The sequence below is a fragment of the Jaculus jaculus genome, chromosome 1 (assembly GCF_020740685.1).
Source record: "Jaculus jaculus isolate mJacJac1 chromosome 1, mJacJac1.mat.Y.cur, whole genome shotgun sequence".
NCBI classification, from domain to species: Eukaryota; Metazoa; Chordata; class Mammalia; order Rodentia; family Dipodidae; genus Jaculus; species Jaculus jaculus.
In genome coordinates, this window is record NC_059102.1 from 166761525 (window position 1) to 166783151 (window position 21627).

Consider the following 21627-nt stretch of genomic DNA (forward strand, 5'->3'; position numbering starts at 1 on the left):
AACAGCCTCATTCTGGCCTCCGTCTTTCAATCACTACTTGCTGCTAGCAACCAGACAGCCAGATCCTACAACCCGAAACCCCAAAGCCAGCATTGGAGAGGTCAGGAGAGGGGGTTCACCAGCCACAGTTTGGACAGAGAAGCCTTCTGGCCAGCAGGGCTGATAAGCGGAGGTTTCATCTATTTGGCACACCGGGAACAGCTCCACCAGAAGTTAAGGAAGCTTTGTCCTCACTATCAGGGCTCTGCTATCTAAGCACAGCTGATCAAAGCTAACAAGCCTTTTCCTAGAAGCAAAACAAAGGCAAGTGTTGGGCAGAAAATTAAATCCCTGCCCAGTCAGCCAGTAACCTGTTCAGAAGAGAGGGCTACAGAAATACCACACAGCGCCCAAGGGAGAGGAGACCAATCTGCTTGAACTCCTAGAACAAGGCCCACATTCAGAGAGGTGGTAAATGACAAAATAGAATATTTTTAGCTGTTTTTATTTGCATGTGTAGGGGCACGCCAGATGTATGTGCCACTTTTTCTGTCTGGGGAATTGAACCTAGACCAACAGACTCCGCAAGTGACTTTAACCTACAAGCCATATTCAAGCTTTAAAAAAAAAAACTTAATATAATTTAATTATTTGCAAGCAGAGAGAGAAAGAAGAGAGACAGAATGTGTGTGCCAGGGGCTCCAGCTGCTGCAAATGAACCTCAGATAACTGCACCACCCTGCACCTCCATCTTTACATGAGTACCAGAGAACTGAACCCAGGTCATTAGGCTTTGTAAGCAAGCACCTTAACCGCTGAGCCATCTCTCCAGCCTCCAAATTTTGTTTTTAAAGAAACAGATATATGTATGTTCATACACGCACAGGAAATAGCTAGGGCTAGGGATATGGCTCAGTGGTAGTGAAGGAGGGCAGGAGAAAGCTAGCTTTTTTTTTTAGGCAGTATCAGTTTGAGACTGAGGCTCAAAGAGAACCATGAGATGCTATCCCGCAAATGGGACTTGTGAGATCAAGACCTATCTACAGTATGCTCTGCTGCCTAGCCTAGCACTCTACCTAGACAGAGGGCCACGATGGGCTTGCCTAGCCCTCTAAATTCACCAACCAATCATGTATTCCCCTTGCCTATAAAGGCTCTGGTCTTCTTCCTATTGGGAACTCTGGGACTCTGCCCTGCTCTGCCTACCTGTCTTCACCAGATCCACAGGGTTACCTGTGTGTCCAGCTTCCCGCCACCCAGCCAGGGTGGGTGGGGGAACGAGCAGAAAACTGTTTCTTGGTGTGCATGGCTTTTTCTGTTTGTCTGTGCTTTACAGGTTGGGCTAACTTCTTTCTTTGATTACATGCCTGATTTTTCTCTGGTGTCTGGGTCTACCATGTGCAGGTTTCTCTCAGGTTTCCCTACACAAGCTCTTAGATGCTACTTCTCATATGCCAGCAGCTTTACTCTAATCTGTTGTTAAAAACCTCAGTTTCAAAGCCGGGTGTGGTGGCGCATGCCTGTAATCCCAGCTCTCGGGAGGCAGAGGTAGGAGGATTGTCGTGAGCGTGAGGCCACCTGAGACTACAGGGTGAATTCCAGGTCAGCCTGGGCTACAGTGAGACCCTACCTCAAAACAACAACAACAAAAAAAAACAACTAAACTCAGCCACGCGTGGTGCACGCCTTTAATTCCAGCAGTTTCTTCCACATGTTCACAGCTTTACCCTAACTTCTCCCTCTCTATTTTTATTTTTACTTTTGGTTTTTCAAGATAGTGTCTCACTGTATCCCAGGCTAACCTGGAACTCACTATGTAGTCTCAGAGTGGCCTCAAACTCACACTGATCCTCCTACCTCTGCCTTCCAAGTACTGAGATTAAAGGCATGTGCCACCACACTCAGCTACTCTAAGTTCTCTTTAAAAGCCTTGGTTTCAGGGCTGGAGAGGTGGCTTAGAGGTGAAGGCACTTGACTGCAAAGGCAAAGGACCTTGGTTCAATTCCCCAGGACTCACATAAGCCAGGTGCACAAGATGGCATATGCGTCTGGAGTTCGTTTGCAGTAGCAAGGAGGCCCTGGCGTGCCCATTCTCTCTCTTTCCCTGCCTCATTCTCACTATAAATTAATTAATTAATTTTTTTTAAAAGCCTCAGTTTCTGTTCAGGCTCTATTCCAGTACCCTCCCAAAAAAACCCTCAATTTCTTTTAAATGAACCTTATAAACTATGCAGTGTTTCCATATGACTGCATGTTTCCTAAATACCACAATTTGTGATTTTTTTCTTAAATAAACCTCTAATTTTTTATTTTTCCCCTCAATAAACTTAACAATTCATAATTTATCCTTCTTTGCTTTAAATATTTTTATTTATTTATTTGAGAGAGAGAAAAAGAGGAAGAGAGAAGAAGAGAGAAAGAGAATGGGCGTATTTGGCCTCTAGTGACTGCAAATGAACTCCAGACACATATAGTACCTTTTGTATCTGGCTTATATAGGTCCTGGAGTCCTTTGGCTTTGCAAGCAAGTGCCTTAACTGCTAAGCCATTTGTCTGGCCCAATTTATCCTTCTTGAGGCTGTCTTAGTCAATTATTTGTTAAAGGTAGGACAGAAACCAAAACTTGGGGTTCATTAATTCTGAGAGACCCCTCCTGAGGCCCAAAAATGCTGCCTTAGTAGAGTACTGTCTAGTATGCTGAAGGCCCTAGATTTGATCCCCAGCACTACCAAAAAAAAAAAAAGAAAATTGTGAAGATATCTGGTATCACATTACAGGTTACCCGAGGCCTAAGGCCAAGCTAGGAGGTGATAATAAGATAATAAGAAACTCAGGCAGTGGAGATGGCCCAGCACTTACAGGTACCCACATAAAGCCCATTGCAAAAAGTACTACATGCATATGGAGTTCATTAGCATCAGTAAAAGACCCTGGCATGTCCATCCTCTTTCTCTCTCAAATTGAAAAAAAAAAAAAATAGTAAGAAACTCAATTTAAAATTATTGTTTTTTTTGAGAGGGGGAGAGAATTGGTGCACCAGGGCAACGGCCTCTGCAATCAAACTCCAGATGCTTACACCACCTACTAGGAATGTGCAACCTTGCACTTGCCTCATTGTCATGCGTCTGGCTTACATGGCATCTGGAGAGTCAAACATGGGTCCTTAAATAAATAAAAATAAAACAAAAAAAAGTTTTTCAAAAGCACCTGCTTGCAAAGCCCAACAACCTGAGTTTGATTCCCCAATACCCACATAAAGCCAGATAGAGTTCATTTGCAGTGGCAGGAGGCCCTGGCACACCCATCCTCATTCTCTTTCTGCTTGTAAATAAATAACTAAAAATATTTTTAAATTATTTATTTTTATTTATTTATTTGAGAAAGACAGAAAAAGAGGCAGAGAGAGAGAGAATGGGCACCCCAGGACCTCCAGCCACTGCAAATGAACTCCAGATTCATGCACCCCCTTGTGCATCTGGCTTATGAGGGTCCTGGAGAATCAAGCCTCAAACTGGGGTCCTTAGGCTTCACAGGCAAGCACTTAACTGCTAAACTATCTCTCCAGCCCAACTAAAAAAAATTTTTTTAAATGATAACAAATAAAAAGTGGGGGCTGGAGAGATTTCTCAGTGGTTATAGACACTTGCTTACAAAGCCTGATGGCCTCAGTTTGATTCCCAAGTACCCACGTAAAGCAAGATGCACAGAGTGGTATATGCATCTGGAGTTTGCGTGCAATGGCAAGAAGCACTGGCATGCCCATTGTCTCTCTCTCTCCTTACAAATAAATAATAAATAAAAATTTTAAAAGCAGGGAAGGGGAGGCTGGACAGATTGCTAAGTGGTTAACGCACTTGCCTGCAAAGCCTAAGGACTTAGGTTTGATTCCCTAGTACCCGAGTAAGCCAGATGCACAAAGTGGTGCATGCTTCTCGAGTTCATTTGCAGTGGCTGGAAGATATTGCACACCCATTCTTTCTCTGTGTCTGTCTCTCTTCTCTCTCCCTACCTGCAAATAAAGAACTATCTTAAATAAAATAAATTTTAAAAAATAGCCTGGAGTGGGGGCCCACACCTTTAATCCCAACACTCAGGAGACAGAGGTAGAAGGATCGTTTGAGTCCAGCCTGATATTACATAGTGAATTCCAGGTCAACCTGGGCTACAGCGAGACCCTACCTCAAAATATAGTTTTTAAAAAAAGGGCTGAGAGATCGCTTAGCAGATAAGGCACTTGCCTGCGAAGCCTAAGAACCCAGGTTCAACTCCCTCTGGTAAGCCAGATGCACAAGGTGACGCATGCACCCAAGGTCATGCACGTGCACAAGGTGGCACACACATCTAGAGTTTGATTGTAGTGGCTGGAGGCCCTGGCATGCCAATTCTGTCTCCCTCTCATAAAATAAAATACAAAAAGAAAACTGACATAAAACTAAGAGTATGTTCCAGGTCAGCCTGGGCTTGAGTCTGATCCTACCTCAAAAAACCAAAAAGACTGTGGGGCTGGAGAGATGCCTTAGCGGTTAAGGTGCTGCTTGCCTACAGGACCCAGGTTCGATTCCCTAGAGCCCACATAAGGCAGAGGCAAATAGTGGCACATGCATCTCGAGTTCACTTATAATGGTTATAGAAGCCCTGCCACACCCATTTTTTTTCTCTCTCTCTAATAAGTAAAAATAAAATAAAAAAAAAAATAAGAGCCTGGGAAGGTGTAAGAAATGGCTTAGCAGTCCAGAAGACCTGGTCTTGTTATAGACTGATCTATGGAAGATGGATCCTGCAACTTCGTGTGCTCTCACTGAGGCTTGCTTTCTCATCTCTTGTTGAGGTAGCTCAGACAGGCCATGCTGAGGCTCTCCCCGGGCAGGGGACCAAGTTTCCTTCCCATGAACCGGTCCATTGCCAGCACTCACCAGGAAGCCGCTTGATGGGAACTGCAGCTGGGCTAGTGCGAGAGCAGCAGAAGCAGCAGAAGCCGACGTTCTGCTGTTCGCCTGCAAGACTCCCCCTCCCACACCCGTCACGCCGCCCTCTCTCATACCTCGAGGGGCTGCCACTCGCCAAGGACAAACACGTGCAGCATCTTCACATCCGGATCCTTATGGAAGATGTTCGGCTTGGCATGATGCTGGAAGTGGCGATGGTTCCACCAATTGGCAGAGGCACCCTGTTGGGGGAAAGAAGTTGGCGTAAGCCACGAAACCCAGTGAGGCCCTGAGCTTGCCTGTGATAGGTCTTGCTTGCGACCCATTCCTGTTACCTACAACACTCAGGTCTGCTTCTCCATGATGAACTGCGGCTGCAGTCCCTGGAAATCGGGACATGACCCTCCATTTTGAGCCCGGTGTGCAAGTCCGCCAAAATGCAATCAAGTCACTCTCCAGCCTGTTTCCTCAATCATAACATGGTGATGGCAGGACAGAAGTGCCAGTGTTGGACTTCGGGGTGAGCCCTGGGTATGGGGCAGGGTGCGAGGGGCTCTTCCTTCCTAACAACCCCAGGTACAGAGCCTTCTATGCCCATTCCTCCACTGTGTAGCTTTAAAGTCTAGCATTAAGCAAGGGAAAGGGCTTGAGGGATAGTGAGAAGTAATCCTTACCAGGGAACCAAGCCATTTCTTTCCTGACTAGATGAGAGAAATGATGGTTGTTACATGCATACATGTGCACGCACATGCGCGCACGCATACACACACACACACAAAAAATTGCACACTTTTGTTTTGTTTTTCAAGGTAGGGTTTCTAGCTCACTAGGCTGACTGGACCTGGAATTCACTATGTAGTCTCAGGGTGGTCTCAAAGTCACAGCCATCCACCTACCTCTTTACCTCCCAAGTGCTGGGATCTAGCCACTGTAAACTAATTCCAGACATATGTGCAATTATGTGCATCTGTCTTACGTGGGTTCTGGAGACCTGAACCTGTGTCCTTTAAGCTCTGCAGGCAAGTGCCTTAACTGCTAAGCCATCTCTCCAGCTCTCAAGCAAAATTCTTGAAAATAAGCAGAGTAGAAATAACTGCAATATCCATCAACTGAAGAAGGGGTAAATGAAATGTGGTGTTTATACAAAATGGAATTTTTGGTCACTCATGAAAAGGAGTGGAACACTAACATGCACTATGTGCACGGGGAGCCTGGAAACATAACACTAAATGAAAGAAGTCAGTCTTAAAGAGCCCCACAGCACAAGATTCCAGTGATATGAAACCCACAGGCTGAAACTCAGAGCTAGGGTTGGAGGACAGAAGGGAATAGTGAGTATATTAGTTCATTAGTTCATTATCTCATTGCTACAACAAATATCCTACAAGAAACAACTTAAGGAAGAAAAGATTTATTTCAGCTTGCAGCTCCATCATCACCCCAGGGAAGTCCTGCTGGCAGAGCAATAAAGTAGCTGGTCACAGTGCATCCTGGGCCAGGGAGAAGAGAGTGATGCACGCGGGTCACAGTGCATCCTGGGCCAGGGAGAAGAGAGTGATGCACGCGGGTCACAGTGCATCCTGGGCCAGGGAGAAGAGAGTGATGCACGCGGGTCACAGTGCATCCTGGGCCAGGGAGAAGAGAGTGATGCACGCGGGTCACAGTGCATCCTGGGCCAGGGAGAAGAGAGTGATGCATGCGGGTCACAGTGCACCCAGAACTTGGCATCATGTCTATCCTTTTTCTGAAACTCAGACCAATGGCTGTCTCTCTGGCTCATCTGAGCTGAAAGGTAGGGCCTACCACCTTAAGGTTGTATGTGTGAGGGGACAGGCCTTTCTTCCTTGGCAGCCTACTCGTCACTTCTGGTGCGCTTCTCCTTAGGTTGGTCTGGCCCAGCTCAGCTGGGCAGAGGGGAGAACCCTCAGCGCCTTCTTTCTACATGAGCTCTTTGTGCCTTCTACTCCCCACATGGCAAGAGCTCTTTGTAATTCCTTTTCTGTCCTCTCCAGTTTTTCTAGGCCCACCACATGGGCTGTCAAGCCACATGGGTGTATTCATTTTCCTTCCCTTGGTTCTTTACTTCCCTCAATAAATAAAATAATTTATTTTTTATTTTTATTTTTTGGTTTTTCAAGGTAGGATCTCATTTTATTTCAGTCTGACCTGGCTCTGAGAAGGATAATTATTAAATTATTACTTATTGCCAGGCATGGTGGGGCATGTCTTTAATCCCAACACTGGGGAGGGAGAAGTAGGAGGATCGCTGTAAGTTCGAGGCCACCCTGAGACTCCATAGTGAATTCCAGGTCAGCCTGGGCTAGAGTGAGACCCTACCTTGAAAAAACAAAACAAAATTATCCTTCTCAGTTTGGTTTGCCCAATTCTTTGGCTAAATGCAAATGTGAACCCATGGTTTGGGGATCAAGGACTTTCCTGAAGCCCTAACACCCCGTTTCACCAGTGTCAGAGTGAGTTTTCCTACCTCTATTAACTTAATCTAGAAAATCCCTCTCAGACCTGCCTAGATTTTCCTGGTGATTCCAAATCCTGGTGTGAAGTTAATGCTCAAGATCATAGAATAATTGGGATCAAGTGCCGTGAGTTCAGAGCTAGAGTGAGACCCTACCTCGAAAAACCAAAAACAAACACAAAACATGAAAGCAGAAGTAGTATTATTGAAGGAGGATAGAAGAAAGCTAGGTTTTTTTTGTTTTTTTTTTTTAGTTTTTGAGGTAGGGTCTCACTCTAGCTCAGGCTGACCTGGAATTCACTATGGAGTCTCAGGGTGGCCTCGAACTCACGGTGATCCTCTTACCTCTGCCTCCTGGAATGCTGGGATTAAAGGAATGCGCTACCACACCCAACTACCTTTTTTTAAAAAATATTTTATTTGAATTTATTTGAGAGACAGAACGAGAAGTTCAGTTAGGGATTGAGGCTCAAAGAGAACCATGAAATGCCACCACAAAAACAATGGAACCCGTGTCTGATGGAGACTGTTCTGCTGCAGTGTCTGCCGCCCAGTCTAGAACGCCACATAGGCGGCTGGCCCTGGATGGCCTGGCCCGGGAATCTGCCCTCAGTCTACCAACCAATCAGGTCTTCCTCTTGCTTATAAAGGCTTGGTCTTCTTCCTGTTATGCACTCCTCTCTGCTGTGCGCCAGTCCATTCAGCGCTGTTTCCCTGCTCCCACTGCCTACTTCTCTTCACCAGGACCTCAGGGATACATGTGCCCCTTGCCCCTCACCCAGCCTGGCTGGCTGGGGTGGGGCGGGGGCGGGGGGATGACTATGATCAGAAAACTGGCTCTTGGTTTGGATGGCTTTTCTGTTTGTCTCTGCTTTATAGTTTGGGGCAACTTCTCTCTCTTTGATTACCTGCATGGTTTTCCTCTGCTTGCTGAATCAACCATGTGCTGGCTCTTCCCAAGTTTCCCTACATAAGCTCCTAGATTCCACTTTCATGTGTTTGCAGCTTTACTCTAATTTCTCTTTAAAAGCCTCAGTTTCGCTGGGTGTGGTGGTGCACAGCTTTAATCCTGGCACTCCAGAGGCAGTGGTAGGAGGATCGCTGAGAGTTCAAGGCTGCCCTGAGACTGCCTAGTGCCTAAGTCCACATGCTTGCAGCTCGACTCCAGTTTCCCCCCCCCCAAATGCCTCAGTTACTCCTAAATGAACCTTATAAACTATGCAATCTATCCACATCAAAGTGTTTCCTAAACCCCATAATTTGTGATTTCTCCCTTAAATAAACCCCACAGTTTGTGCCTTTTCCTCTCAATAAACTTAATAATTCATAATTTATCCTTCTTGAGTCAATTTTCTACTAAAGGTAGGACAGAGCTCAAAATTTGGGGTTCATTCATTGGGGAACCCCCTCAAACTCCCAAATCCTGTGTATCTATTTGGGAGGAAGTGAGAACTAGGGTGAAGAGGCTAAAAGAGGAAGAGGGGCAAATAAAGTATATTGTGCACATGTGAAAAAAATATCATGATAAATCCATCATCTTGTATAAGTTATAAATATGCCCTAAGAACGAATTAGGGCTGGGGAGATGGTTTGCTGGGAGAAGTGCTTGCTATGTAAGCATAGGAACCTCAGTTTGGATCTACAGCACCCGCATAAAAGCTGGATGTGTCGACCCAATTCCCGTGTGAGGGAAGTGGAGGCAGGAGAACCCCTTGGAGCCCACTAGCTAGCTTGTCTAGCCAAGGGTGACCTCCAGGTTCTCAGAAAGAATCTTGTCTCAAAAAATAAGGTAGGTAAGCCAGGCAAGGTGGTGCACCTTTAATCCCAGCACTCAGGAGGCAGAGGTGGGAGGATCACCATGAGTTCAAGGCCACCCTGAGATTACATCGTGAATTCCAGGTCAGCCTGGGCTAGAGTCAGCTTGGGTCTGAGCTAACTTGAAAAACCAAAACAATAAAAATAAAGGCAAGGCAGACTCAGGAGGCAGATGAAAGAGAATCTTTGTGAGTTCAAGATCAGCATGGGACTACAGAGTGAATTCCAGGTCAGTCTGGGCTAGAGACTCTACCTCAAAAAAAAAAAAAAAAAAGCTGGGCCTGGTGGTGCACACCTTTAATCCCAGCACTTGGGAGGCAGAGGTAGGAGATCACCCTAAATTTGAGACCACCCTGAGAATACTTAGTAAATTCCAGGTCAGCCTGAGCTACAGTGAGACCCTACCTCAAAAAAAAAAAAGAAAAAGAAAAAGAAAAAAGAAAAATCAAGATAATAAAAAATAAATAAATAGAGAGTGATTGAAGAATATACATGACATTGATCTCTGACCCCCGTTCCCTCCTCAATAAGCAAACAAACAAAAACACTCTCCTTGCACTGGGAGCCTCCCACAGGTCACCGTGCTGCAGGTGAGCGCTGAGCCCTGCTCCTCCTTTTGGGGGGGGGGGGTTTATAAACACTGGCTGACAGAGCCAGAGAAGGGACAACACCAAAATAAGACACAGATGTCACCAGCTCCAGTGTTTTTGTTTGTTTGTTTGTTTTTAATTTTTTTTTTGCTATTTTTATTTATTTATTTGAAGGCAACAGACAGAGAAAGAGGAAGAGAGAGAGAGAGAAAGAGAGAAAGAGAGAATGGGCACGCCAGGGCCTCCAGCCACCACAAACGAACTCCAGATGCATGCGCCCCCTTGTGCATCTGGCTAGCGTGGGTTTTGGGGAATCGAGCCTCAAACCAGGGTCCTTAGGCTTCACAGGCAAGAGCTTAACTGCTAAGCCATCTCTCCAGCCCTTTTTTTTTTTTTTTTAAATTTATAAACAGGGATAAAGAATGGATCAGGCATGGTGACACATACCTTTAATCCCAGCATTTGGGAGGCAGAGGTAGGATGATCACCATGAGTTCGATGTCACCCTGAGATTACATAGTAAATTCCAGATCAGCCTGAGCTAGAGTGAAACCCTACCTCAAAAAACAAAACAAACAAAAAAAAGAGAATGGGCATGCCAGAGCTTCTTGCTGCTGCAAACAAACTGTACATCTGGCTTACATGGGTACTGGGGAGTCAAACCTAGGTGTCAGGCTTTGCAAGCCAGTGTCTTTAACCATTGGACCATCTCCCAGCCTGACTCCAGTTCTTGAAGCACTTCTCAGGGATGTGTACCTCAACAAAGTAACCCATGTAAGCGAGGGGTCTTTTTCTGTCCCTTCAGGAGCAGGATGAAACCCTGTGTCCAGCTCCATGCTTTCGGCTGACAGTCTGACCATCTGCAAAAAGTCCTGCTTGCTAAAAACAAACATTTCACTTGGGAAGTACTTTTGGCACAAACACAGCTTCTGGACACAAAGCAGCAGTGGGTGGGGACAGCTAAGAACAGCTGAGGTCTTCCCAAGTGGCCTCAGGTCCCTATCTGTAGACAGGCCTCAGAACCCATTAAAGCAAAAAACAAAAAGAGTAAAAGCTCAGAAATAGAAGGAATCAAATGGAAAAGTCCCTGGCACAAAGATCAAGTAACAATATACCAACCTAGAGATGGCTGTTGAATGAGGAACAAAAGTGAGGCAGGCCAGTTATCCTTCTCCCTGGACCTGGCCTCAGATGGAATGAGGAGACATTTTGCAAGCAGAGAGAGATAAAGAGAGACAGAGAGAATGGGCACGCCAAGGCCTCTAGCCACTGCAAACAAACTCCAGCCGCATATGCCACCTTGTGCATCTGGCTTTATGTGGGTCCTGGGGATTTTAACCTAGGTCATTAGGCTTTGCAGACAGACATGCACCTTAACTGCTGAGCCCTGTTTTCTCCTTTCTTCCTTCCTTCCCTCCCTTCTTTTTTGTTTGATAGGCTTTTGCTCTAGCCCAGGCTGACTTGGAATTAGTCTCAGGGTGGCCTCAAAAGGCATGTGCCACCATGCCCAGTCCTTCCTTCCTTCCTTTCCTCAATGTAAGGTCTCACTCTAGCCAGATTGAACTGGAATTCACTATTCAGTCTTATGCTATCTTCACAGTGATCCTTCTACCTCAGCCTCCCAAGTGCTGGGGTTAAATGCATGTGTTACCATGCCCAGCCTTGCTTTGTTTTGTTTTCTGAGGAAGGGTCTCACGCTAGCTCAGGCTGACCTGGAATTCACTATGTAGTCTCAGGGTGGCCTCAAACCCATGGTGATCCTCCTACCTCTGCCTCCCAAGTGCCGGGATGAAAGGCGTGCGCCACCACGCCTGGCTTTTGTTTGTTTTTTAAGCAGGGTCTCACTCTAGCCTAGGCTAACCTGGAACTCACTCTGTTGTTCAGGCTGGCCTTAAATCATGACCATTCTTCCTTCTCCAGCCTCCCACAAGCTGGGATTAAAGGCTAGCATCATCATATTATTTCTTTCTGCTGTGATTCCCTTCCATTCTTGGCCAGAGCCACACAAAGTCTTACTTCTCCATCCTTTAAAAATTCCTCCTCCAGGCACTGAGAAGCACCACCTGCCTGCCAGGAAGCAATAACCGGCTTCATCAGTTACTGGGCTGGGCTGGGCTGGGCTCCAGGAGGCAGTGGTGAGCCAAGAGACAAAGTCCTTGTCCCTAGGGTGCTGAGAGGGAGGGCCCAGCACCATAGCATCACAGGAAGACAGGCCAGGAAAAGTGGTGACTGAGTCAGAGAGGTCAAAAGAAGCCTGTGCAGAAGGACTTCACTTAAGAACCCTAAGAGGGAAGGGGGTTTGAGGAATGTTCCAGAAGCCAAAAAAAGGACCCTTTTTCTTTTTAATTTTGTTTTGTTTCAGCTCAGAATCTGACCTCAAATTCCACACCTTTGTCAGGCATGGTAGCGCATGCCTTTAATCCGTGCACTCAGGAGACAGAGGTGGAAGGATTGCCATGAGTTGGAGGCCACCCTGAGACTATGTAGTGAATTCCAGGTCAGCCTGGGCTAAAATGAGACTTTATCTCGTGAGCCAGATGCACATGGTGGCGCATGTGCCAGGAGTTCATTTCCAGTGGCTAGAGGCCCTGGCGTGCCTATTCTCACTCTTCTATTTCTTTCCCTTTCTCTGTCTCACATAAATAAATAAAATAATCCACATAGGCCCTGGGTTTGATCCCCAGAACCCAAACAAAACTTTTTTTTTTGTTGTTTTTTTGAGGTAGGGTCTCACTCTAGCCCAGGCTGACCTGGAATTCACTATGTAGTCTCAGGGTAGCCTTGAACTCACAGCGATCCTCCTACCTCTGCCTCCCGAGTGCTGGGATTAAAGGCGTCTGCCACCACACCCAGCTCCAAACAAAACTTTTTAAAATGATTTTTATTTATTTATGAGAGAGAGAGAGAATGGGCACGCAAGGGCCTCTAACCACTACAAATGAGCTCCAGACACATGTGCCACCTTGTGCATCTGGTTTTACATGGGTAGTAGGGAATTGAACCTAGGTCATTAGGCTTCACGGGCAAATGCCTTAACAGCTAAGCCATCTCTCCAGCCCTCCCCTCAAAATTTTTGATATTTTGGAGGCTGGAGAGATGGCTTAGCAGTTAAGGTTCTTGCCTGCAAAGTCAAAGGACCCAGGTTCAACTCCCCAGGATCCACATAAGCCAGATGCACAAGAGAGTACACACATTTGGAGTTCGTTTGCAGTAGCTGGAGGCCCTGACATGCCCATTCGCTCTCTCTACCTGCCTGTTTCTGTATCTCTCTCTCTCTCAAATAAAAAAATTATATATTAAAATTGTTAATATTGTATTTTTATTTATTTATTTGAGAGAAAGAGAAAGCAGCAGAGAGAGGGGGCCCTCTAGCCACTGCAAACAAACTCTAAACGCACTACCTTGTGCATCTGGCTTACGTGAGTCCTGGGGGATCAAACATGGCTCTTTTGGCTTCGCAGGCAAAGGCCTTATCCACTAACCTATTTCTCCAACCCTCTTTTTTATTTTTTAGGTGGGGTCTCCTTGTAGCCTAGGCTGACCTGAAATTCACTATGTAGTCTCAGGGTAGCTTTGCACTCATGGTGATCCTCCTATCTCAGCCACCCAAGTGCTGGGATTAAAGGCGTGTGCCACCATGCCCTGCTGGAAAAAAAAAAAAAAAAAAAAAACACATTTTTTTTAATGAAATAAAAGTTTAACAATTTCTTCTTGTCATTTTGCTTGGATAGGATCTTGTGTAGCCCGGGTTTGCCTCAAATTTGTTAGGAAGCCAAGGATGGCCTTGAACATCTGGTTCTCTTGATCCCTACCTACAAAGTGCATACACCACCACACTGGGCTCGTGGGGTGCTGGGGGTTGAATACAGGGCCATGTGCACATTAGGCAAACACTCTGCGAACTGAGCTACAACCCCAGCCCCAAATTCCAATTCCATAAGCAAATGCTCTACATGGAGACCAGTCCTCTGTCCTGCCCCTGTCCATCTGGCGCAAAGCACGAGTGTCCATCAGGACAGTTCAAGGGTTCAAGGCTGTGGAGCAGGCAAGGCCTCCAGTCCTTGCCCAGAATCTGGAAACAAGGAAGATCATCTTCGTTAAGGGCATGAGGAGAATGTAGGTGGAGAATAGAAAGTTACTTTCCATTATTGAAGAGGGTTTTATACCAAAGATAGTGTAAAATGAATCAAATGCTCTGCTGTGAACAGCCTCTGTCTGCCCTGAGGTTCTGGAAAGAGTCCAGATTCTCAGCCCTTGCAGGCGCAGGGCCAGGCGAACTGCTTGCTGGGAACTGCTGAGCAGCTCAGTGCTGGCCCACTCTCAACCCAGTGCCCAGCTGGCAAGCCAAGGGCACAGTGGAGCCATGGCTGCAAAGTGGAGAGGCTCAATTAGAACCCAGGGCTCATCGCCCCCAAGGTCAGGAAGTGGGCGGTCTTAAGGACCTAGCTTTTCACAGGGAACAGCTAGATGCTATTGGGATGAGACGCCTGTGGAGGACAGTAGGGTCTGTTTCAGAGAAAGCTGGTGTTAGTTTCAATATGAAATGTCTGCTAAAGGCTGATGTGTGGACTACTCAGTGGTGGCATTATTTAAAATGGTAGAAACTGCCCTGGTGGGTCCATTCTCTCTCTTTCTGTCAAATAAATAAATGAATAATAAAATATTTTAAAGTAGTAGAAACTTTAGGTGGTGATGCTTGGCTGGAGGAAGTTAGGGGCATGCCTTGGTTATACCTGGCCCTTGGCCCCTTCCTCTCTTTTGTATTTTGAGGTAGTGTCTCATTGCAGCCCAGGCTGACCTGAAATTCACTCTGTAGTCTCAGGATGGCCTTGAACTCACAGCGACCCTCCTGCCTCTGCCTCTCTTGATCTCCTTCCTGTCTGCCATGTGCCACATGCTCCATAACCTGCTTCACTATAAGCCCAGAATCCACAGAGCCAAGGACTATGGACTACTACCTCTGAAACTGCGAGCCAAAATAAATCCTCCCTTGCTTAAGTTGTTTACATCAGATATTTTGTCACACAATACAAATCTCATTGGGCTGGAGAGATAGCTCAGTGGTCAAGAGCTTGCTGTGCAAGCCTGAGGAGGAGTCTGGATCCCTAACACCCATGCAAAAGCTAGGCATGGTGGCACATGCCTCCAACCCTGCACTGAGGAAACAAACTCCTAGGGTTGACTGGCCAGCTAGTTTAACCAAATCTGTGAGCTCCTGTCTTAAGAAACAAGGTAGGGCTGGAGAGATGGCTTAGTGGTTAAGCGCTTGCCTGTGAAGCCTAAGGACCCTGGTTCGAGGCTCGGTTCCCCAGGTCCCACATTAGCCAGGTGCACAAGGGGGCGCACGCGTCTGGAGTTCGTTTGCAGTGGTTGGAAGCCCTGGCATGCCCATTCTCTCTCTCTCCCTCTATCTGTCTTTCTCTCTGTGTCTGTCGCTCTCAAATTAAAAAGAAAGAAAGAAAGAAAGAAAGAAAGAAAGAAAGAAAGAAAGAAAGAAAGAAAGAAAGAAAGAAAGAGAGAAAGAAACAAGGTAATGCCAGGTGTGGTGATGCAGTTTTTAATCCCAGCATTCAAGAGGCAGAGGTAGGAGGATCACAATGAGTTTGAGCCCACCCTGAGACTCCATAGTGAATTCCAGATTAGCCTGGGCTAGAAGGAAACCCTACCTCAAAAAACAATAAAGGGTAGACAAGAACTGAAGAAGACACCCCAAATGGACCTCTAGTCCTCACATGCACGCATGCACATGCACGCACATGCACACACACACACACACACACACACACACACACACACACACACACACAGAGAGTGATATGCACGGAGTAGTTTAATTTCTTTTGTTTTAGTTTTTCGAGGTAGGGTCTCACTCTAGCCCAGGCTGAGCTGGAATTCACTATGTAGTCTTACGGTGGTCTTGAACTCACTGTGATCCTCCTACCTTTGCCTCCCAAATGCTAGACTAAATCAATGGTGTGTGTACCTTCACGCCAAAAAAGCCTGGTATATAGGCTTGCATTGGAAGTGCTAATCGCACCTTCCATGTCAGAGTAAATATGTTAAATCTGATGAATGGCTGGATTTGTCATTCTATTTTTTTTTGTTGTTGTTCATTTTTATTTATTTATTTGAGAGCGACAGACAGAGAGAAAAAGAGGCAGATAGAGAATGAGCGCACCAGGGCCTCCAGCCACTGCAAACAAACTCCAGACGCATGCACCCCCTTGTACATCTGGCTTACATAGGACCTGGGTAATTGAGCCTTGAACCGGGTCCTCAGGCTTCACAGGCAAGTGTTTAAACACTAAGCCATCTCCCCAGCCCTGGATTTGCCATTCTTAAATAAGCTATATATTGGGCTTGTCATTTGTTGCTTCCTGACTTACAGAGCCTTTGTCTCCTCCTCTGCCGTTTGTTGGGGAAGGGCCTCACTCAGTCACAAGCTAACCTTGGAGCGCTTTACAGACCAGAAATCTCAGCCTCCCAGTTGACAGGATTAAGGGTGTGGGGCAACACACATTAAGGGACTGTGACTTTGTTAGAGGATCTAGTTGTCATAGTAATACTTACTCTTGCATAAACATTCTGTGCTGGTTTTCATTGAATGTTTATATTGTTTAGTTAAATTTTAGAAGTTGCCTGTGTTTTTATTCACCCAGAGTACTAGAATACTCTCTTAGCAGGCAAACCCAATACCTAGGGTCACTTTTGCGGTCTTTTTGAGTCTTAAGAACAATGCCTAGCACCATAAGCTCCTACCCTGAAGATATGTAACAAAACCAGCTCTACAGAAAATACTTGAAAGGATCCTCCAGGCTGAGGTAAAGGAAAAACACACATATAATAAGGAACCTGGAAAAAACAAACCATACTCAAATATTAGTTAATACAAAAGAGCAAAGGTAAAATTGGAAGAACTACAAAAAAAATGGCAAAAGTAAATTCACACCTTTCAATAATGTCTCTTAATATCAATAGCCTCAATGCCCCAAGCAACAGACATAGGTTAAAAGCAGGATCCTTCAATTTGTTGCCAAGAAACTCACCTTTCTACAAAGGATGGACACTACCTTAGAGTGAATATTGGAAAACAGTTTCAAGGAAATGGGCCTAAAAATCAAGCAGGGGTTGCTATCCTAATATCTGACAGGGCAGAATTAAGTCCAACATTAGTTAGGAAAGATAAGAAAGGACACTTTAGGGCTGGAGAGATGGCTTAGAGGTTAAAACACTTGCCTGTGAAGCCTAAGGACCCAGGTTCGATTCCCCAGTACCCACATAAATTCAGATGAACAAGGTGGCACATGTGTTTAGAGTTCATTTGCAGTGGCACACCCATTCTCTCTTTCCAATAAATAAATAGTTAAAATAGTTTAAAAAAAAAAAAAAGAAAGGACACTTTATACTGATTAAAGGAACACTCCAAGAGGACATTACAATCCTAATCATATATTCACCTTACATTAGGCTCTCAATTTCATCAAGCAAATGCAATTAGAACTAAGGTCAAAGATAACACCAAACACAGTCGTAGTGGGGGACTTCAACACCCCACTCTCATCAAACCTTTGGAACACAATGAAAGCAGTCCAAAGAGGGAAATTTACAGCGTTAAGGACCTATATTAAGAACCTAAGTGGTCTCCCTGTTTTTACCCAAGCTGTCCTCAAACTCCTGGGCTTTCTGAGTAAGTGGGATTCCAGGCACATGTCACTGTGGTCCCCTAAATGACACTTTTTTGGTGTGTGTGTTTGTGTGTGTATATGTGGGTCCATGTGTGTGTGCAGGTGCATGGGTGCCATCTATATTCATGAGTATATGGTGGGTATGGCTAGAGGACCACCCTGAGACTACATAGTAAATTCCAAGTCAGCCTGAGCTAGAGTGAAACCCTACCTTGAAAAACCAAAAAGAAAAGAAATTAGAAAGGTCACAAGGAAACAACTTAATGCTTCACCTTAAGGTCTAGGAAAAAGACAGAAAATCAGTATGGGAGTGGGAAGAAATATTAAAGATTGGGGCAGAAATTAATGAAATAGAAACCAAAAAGACAATCCAAAGAATCATTGAAACAATGAGTTGGTTCTTTGAAAGGATAAACAACATTGAGAAATACTTAGCAAATTTACAAGAGAAGATACACAAATTAATAAAATTAGAGATCAAAAAGGCACCATCATAACATACCAGAGAAATGCAAAAAATCATAGGGACATACTATAAGAACACACACTCCAATAAGTTTGTAAATCTGAAAGAAATGGATGATATCTTTGATTTATGTGACCTGCCAAAACTAAATCAAGATGAGATTAACCACTTAGAGACAAGTATGGAGAGCCAAGCAGTTATCAATAATCTCCCAACTAAAAAAGTCCAGGCCCAGATAGATTCACTGATCAATTTTACCAGACCTTCATAGAAGAACTAACCCCAATACTTCTCAAGCTTTACCATAAAAAGGAAAGGGAGGAATCCTACCAAACTCCTTCTACAAGCCAGCATCACCCTGATACCAAAACCAGACAAAGACAGAACAAAAAAAGGAAATTGCAGACCAATCGCTCTCATGAATATAGATGCAAAAATTCTCAACAGACTATTGGCAAATAGAATACAAGAATATATCAGAAATAGCATTCACCCTGACCAAGTAGGCTTTATCCCAAAAATGCAGGGATGTTTCAACATATGCAAATCGATAAATGTAATACATTATATAAGTAGACTGAAGGACAAAAATCACATATCATTTCATTAGATACAAAAAAAGCACTCGACAAAATCCAACATCCCTTCTTTATAAAAGTTCAACAGAGACTAGGAATAGAAGGAACATATCTCAACATAATAAAGACTATTTGTGACAAACTTACAGCCATCATAATAATAAATGGAGAAAAATTTGGAAGCTTTTCCACTAAAATCAGGAACAGAACAAGGGTGTCCACTGGCCCCACTTTTATTTAATATAGTCCTGGAAGTCTTAGCCATAGCAACAAAGCAAGAGACACACATAAAAGGGATACAAATTGGAAAGGAAGAGATCAAGTTATCATTATTTGCAAATGACATGATTCTATATATAAAGAACCCTAAAGACACTACCAGCAAACTATAAGAGCAGATACAAAATAAACACACAGAAATCAGTAGCCTTCCTATATTCTAACAACAAACACACAGAGGATGAAATCAGAGAAACACTCCCGTTCACAAGTACATCAAAAATAAAATAAAATAAAATACCTTGGAAAAACCTAACCAAGGAAAAGAAGGATTTCTAAAGTGAAAACTTTAAAACAGTCAAGCAAGAAATTGCAGAAGATACTAGGAAATAGAAAGACATCACTTGTTCTTGGATCAGAAGAATCAGTATTATGAAAATGGCAATCTTACTGAAAGCAATCTACACAATTACTGCAATCCCCATCAAAATTCCACTGGTGCTGGGCATGGTGGCACAAGCATGTCCCAGCACTGGGGAGACAGAAGTAGGAGGATTGCTTTGAGTTCGAGTTCACCCTGAGACTACATAGTGAATTCCAGGTCAGCCTGGACTATAGTGAGACCCTACTTCAGCCCTCCCTACCCCCCAAAAAAACTTCAATAGCATTCTTCATGGGAATAGAAAAAACAACTCAAAAATTCATTTGGAAGCACAAAAAACCTCTAATATCTAACAATTGTGAGCAACAAAAATAAGGCTGGTGGTATCACCATACCTGATTTTAACCTATATTACAGAGCCATAGTAACAAAAACAGCATGGTACTTGTACACAAACAGATATAGAGGACCCAGATGTAAGCCTGGATAGCTATAGCTACCTGATCTTCGACAAAAATGTCAAAAATACTCATTTGAGAAAAGACAGCCTCTTCAGCAAATGGTGCTGGGAAAACTGGATGTGTATCTGTAGAAGGATGAAACTAGATTCTTATCTCTCTCCATGCCTTGTGCATGGAATTAAGTTGAAATGGATCAAAGACCTTAATATCAGAGCTGAAACTCTGAAACTGCTAGAGGAAAAAGTAGGGGAAAGCCTTCAACATATTGGACTTGGCAAAGACTTTCTCAATATAACCCCAATTGCTCAGGCAATAAAACTACAGATTAACCACTGGGACCTCATAAAATTACAAAACTTTTGTATGGCAAAGGACAGTTGAATAGAGCAGAGGCAACCTACAGAATGGGGAAAAAATCCTCGCCAGCTATACATCTGACAGACGATTAATATCCAGGATATATAAAGAACTCAAAAAATTAAATAAGAAATCAAACAACCCAATTAAAAAAATGGGCTGTGGAACTAAATCGAGTTCTCAAAAGAAGAAATACAGATGGCATATATAAACATCTAAAAAAATGTTCTACATCCCTAGTCATCAGGGAAATGCACATTAAATCTATGTTGAGATTCTACCTCACTCCTCTCAGAGTGGCTACCATCATGAAAACAATTGATAATAAATTCTGGCAAGGATGCGAAAAATGAGGAACCCTTCTATACTGTTGATGCAAATGTAAACTGGTCCAGCCATTGTGGAAATCAGTGTGGAGGTTCCTGAGACATCTAAAAATAGATCTACCATATGACCCAGCTATTCCACTCCTAAGCATATATCCTAAGGACTCATCTCACTACCTTAGAGATACGTGCTCAACCATGTTTACTGCTGCTCAATCCACAATAGCTGGGAAATGGAACCAGCCTAGATGTCCCTCAACTGATTAGTGGATAATGAAGATGTGGCACATTTACACAATGGAGTTTTACTCAGCATTAAAGAAAAATGAAATTATGAAATTTTCAGGAAAATGGATGGATCTGGAAAGGATTATATTTAGTGAGGTAACCTAGGCCCAGAAGGCCAAACGTCACATGTTCTCCTCATATGTAGATCCTAGCTACCAATGATTGGACTTCTTTGTGAGTAGGAATAAAACTCAGTAGCAGAGGCCAGTAAGCTAGAAAGGGGATATAAAGGGAATAGAAAGGGAGGGAAGGGGGACTTAGTCGGATGGTATTATATATATAAGTAGAAGAACAGATTAATGGGGGTGAAAAGGCCTAAGTGGGAAGAGATTGAGTAAAGGAAAGGTGGAGGGAGGGCTAATCAAAATCTAAGAGGATATAACTAAGTCATATGGAAACCTACTTCTTTGGACAATGGAACAGTCTGAAGCCATAGATTGTTACTAGAAAATTTTCAGTGCCAGGGATGAGGTACTTTCCTGTGACTTGTTGACCAGGAAGGTCCCGGAAACCCTCAAACATTACAGGCTATTGATGAGGCACTTGGTTTCCCAGCAGGAATAGATGGTAAGACCCTATTGCTGAAGACTCCACATACTTGGGCTCCAAGGTCACTGAGAAATCCTACTGAGCTGAGCTGAAAACCTCCTCCATGTAGACCAGCTAACAGAAAGCTATAAAAGGCTGTGTTGCATGCAATTCAATGGGAGAGAGAAAAATTACCAGTGGAGATACTCAACAGTGGACACTGCAAGCCTTAAATTTGGCCAGCCAGGCCAAATGAGCCAATGGGTGCAACAGTGGCACATCTGTTATGGGGGAAACAACTGCTCTCTAATTGGACTGTAGGCCTGCTCTATGTGAGGGAATATATCCCTGATACTGAAAACCTACAGCAGGGGTAGCCATGAGCCTTAGGGGTGTAACATCTGCTGGTGTCTAGCTAAATGTATATACTATGCTCACCAAACTGCCCAGTAAGCACTTCTCTTAACGTTCATATCCATATATTAATGCTACTCTCACTTTTGGTTAGAGAAGCTTTTCTTCAGATGGCAGTGAGCTTGGGATGTCTCAGAAGGC

At 44.3% G+C, this 21627-nt stretch overlaps 1 protein-coding gene across 1 annotated transcript in view; it reads right to left on the reverse strand.

The window, feature by feature from the left end:
- The window catches only part of Fads2 (fatty acid desaturase 2), a 51410-nt gene that overhangs the window by 13891 nt on the left and 15892 nt on the right, over positions 1-21627 (reverse strand). The window contains exon 5 of the mRNA XM_045134422.1: positions 5021-5146. Within this exon, the coding sequence (XP_044990357.1) occupies positions 5021-5146 (126 nt within the window). The remainder of the gene's footprint in view (positions 1-5020; positions 5147-21627) is intronic.